Source organism: Colobus angolensis, unplaced genomic scaffold (genome assembly GCF_000951035.1).
Source record: "Colobus angolensis palliatus isolate OR3802 unplaced genomic scaffold, Cang.pa_1.0 Scaffold38, whole genome shotgun sequence".
Lineage (NCBI taxonomy): Eukaryota > Metazoa > Chordata > Mammalia > Primates > Cercopithecidae > Colobus > Colobus angolensis.
The window spans coordinates 9,628,494-9,631,422 of NW_012117154.1; the positions used below are offsets into that span (position 1 = coordinate 9,628,494).

General features: G+C 64.4%; 1 protein-coding gene across 1 annotated transcript in view; it reads left to right on the forward strand.

Annotated features, from left to right (window-relative positions):
* Positions 1–1,272, forward strand: part of LOC105520488 — a 2,066-nt gene extending 794 nt beyond the window's left edge. Inside the window, exon 2 of the mRNA XM_011954239.1 lies at positions 427–1,272. Within this exon, the coding sequence (XP_011809629.1) occupies positions 427–705 (279 nt within the window). The 3' untranslated portion in view covers positions 706–1,272. The remainder of the gene's footprint in view (positions 1–426) is intronic.
* The last annotated feature ends 1,657 nt before the right edge of the window (positions 1,273–2,929 follow it).

The window sequence follows — 2,929 nt, forward strand, 5'->3', positions numbered from 1 at the left end:
TTTTGCGTCTCTTTGAAATGACAGTTCCCAGAACCAGAGCTTCTAGGACGGATTCTCACCAGAAAATGAAATCCTCAGCTTACAGGCAATGGAACAACATGAAATTAGGCCAGTGCACGTGGCCCCGGGAAGCACCAGGGGGCCTCAGCGAGCTCCCGAGTGTCACACTCAGTGCGGTGTTTCCGCTTCAGCCCGTCTCAGCAGGAGTCACTCAAGGAAACGCAGAGAGGGCGGGGACGCAACCCCAGGACCCTGCGGCTCCCGCCACGGGGTCGCGCCCGCCCTCTGATATCCAGAGTCTGCGGCTCCCAGAGGCGCTCCCGGAACAAACGAGGCGCGCAGAGCTCTCTCCCCCTGTCCCAGGGCCCGTGATTGACGGAACAGCCCCTGGCATGGAGCCTTGACTGTGTGGCCGGGTCTTTCCAGTTACAGGCGATGCTCCAGAAACGCGTGTTTTCCTATCTGGGAGTCAGTCTGTCGCAGACCCGTTCCTGGATCGCCGACGTCGCCCACTCTGCCCAGAAGCCTGCTCCCTCCCAACCCGACCGGTGGGAGGCCGCGTCCCCCACGCTTGCCAGGAGCCCCGCCGGCAGCCCAGGCGTCTTCCCTGCAGCCACGGGCCCCTGTGGCAACGGCCGCCTCCCCCCGGCCGGTTTTCTGCCTTCTGCCGTCCTGTTGGTGACTGGGGAGGCCCGTGGTCAATGAGGCCCCAGAGATCACCTGGGGGACGTCCTGTAGGGAGAGCCTGACTCAGAAGGACCAGCGTTGAGCGTCGCACCCGCCTTGGGACCAGGACGGGCTGCACCTTCCCCACCTGTGGCCCTGGGACCTGCCCCGCCCGCCCCCGGGGAGATCCAACCGCAGGCTGCCTCCGGCCAGCGGACTCATTCACACTGGGCAAACAGGCTGGGGCCAGGCGCCGCCCTGCCCTCGGTGCCCGGCAAACACGTGGGCCAGCCAGACCCCTGGACCCTCACAGGGAGGAGATGGAGATGGGTTCACCCCCCACAAAGGTGGGAGGGGGAGGGGATGGCCGCCGTGCCCAGGTGCCGGGGCGGAGCCGAGGGCCGCGTGCACCAATTGGGCCCTTGGAGGGGCCGGCATGTGCCTCTCTGTCCCTGTGCCACTTCCACCGGCTACAGGGCCACCGCCATGGAAACCGCATGTGTAACCCCCGGAAACAGGGTCCTCCCTGATGAATCATGTTCTAAGTTGGGAGGAAAATTCACTGGATAGTGGAGGCAGCAGGAAGAAATAAAAAGTCTTTGTTCCACAGATGCTTGGAGGGCCTGGGTCCCCGGTGTGTATAGCGGGGCCGCCTTCCAACACCACACCCTAGGAGGGAGTCCCGGGAGGGCGTTCTGGAAACTCCGCAGTCACTGGGGAGGGGTCACAGACAGACAGCCCCCACCACCCGCCCTCAGGGCACAGACAGCCCCACCACCCGCCCTCTGGGCGCAGACACAGGGTCTGTCCCCTGCCTGTGGGCGCAACTGTCCTGCTGCCTCCCAGAAGGCACTTGGACTTTTGTGGAAAAAGAGCTTCTGGGATGGAAAATCCCTGGATGAGTTTCCTCCCAGCCTTTCCTGAGGGTGGAGGACAGGAGGGAGGTCCAGCCAGCGCAGGGAGAGTGGAGGGCGGGGCCGAGGCTCAGCACTGCGGCTTGGCCCTGCGGGGCTGGGAGCACTGTCCCCTCCCCATCCACCCTCACTGCGTGGGCCTTGGTGGCCTCCTTTGTCGAGAAAATTTCCGAGGTGGGGCCTGGGTTTTTGGAGCCCATGGAGAGCAGGCCCTCCGCATCTCGGGTGCCCTGGGTAGGGCAGGGAGGCGACCAAGGCGTCGCGCAGAGCTTGGCCAGCCATGGACAAAGGAGAGGGGGTGACTGAGAGACCTGGGAGGAAGAAGATTTTTAAAGGGGGAGTGGGACCCTACCCTGGGCCTGGGGTTGGGGGCTCCGCGTGGGCGGGGGAGGGGTGCAGTTAGTCCAAAAGGGGAGGGGGAGGAGAGAGGTGGGGAGGAGAGGGGCTGGCAGAAGCGGGGCCTGGGCCAGCAACCCTGGGCTCCCATCAGCAGCCCTGAGTCTCCTCTTAACTTCCCTGTGGACAAAGGCAGTTTCCTGGGATGGTCTTTCCTTCTTGTTCCACCCACTTTTAAGGGTTTAAGAAAACCACTTACACAGGACAGTGGTGGGTAATTCCCCTTTTCCTGCGCTTGCTTCTTTTCCCGCGCTCACGTTTGGAGGCACCAGGGCTCCCCGAGGCGGACTGAGGGGCTCCTCTCCCTGAACGCAGGATCCCGATGGGGTGGGGTGGGGGTGGAGGGCAGGCAGATTCCAGAAACAGCCCCGCCCTCCCCTGCCTCCCGGGACAGCTTCCTCTGCCAAGCCCACCTCATGCTCCCTCCTCATCCCCTGCCTGGCCAGGTCGTGCTGGAAGAGGAGGGTCGGGCTCCTCGCAGGAGTCAGAGAGGCCCTGCCAGGGGCACTGCACATTCAAGGCCCTCTCCATCCTTCTTCCTCTCCCTCCTCCCACCGTCTTCCCCTCCCACGCCCTCCCCTTCCTCCCACCCTCCCCCTCCTTCTACCCTCTGCCTCTTCCCACCCCCTCTCCCCCTGCTCCTACTCCTCCTCCTCCTCCTATCCCCTCCCCCGTCCTTCTACCCCCTCCCCACACCTGGAGACTCAGACCCACCCAGGGCTGTGGACGAGGGGCACAGTGGGGTAAAGGCCTGCTCCCCACAGCTGCTTCTGGGATACCAGACTGGGCCCAGAGTCCCCATCCGCAGAAAGGCTGGCAGGCCCCAGAAAGAGGAAAAGTCCCCAGGTCGCGGGGGTGGGGTGTGGCTCGCCCCCTTCTTCCCTTTCTCTGCAAGCGCATTGACCTCCCCCTACACACAGGCGGGGCTGCAGGGCCCTTCCCAGTCAAACCCT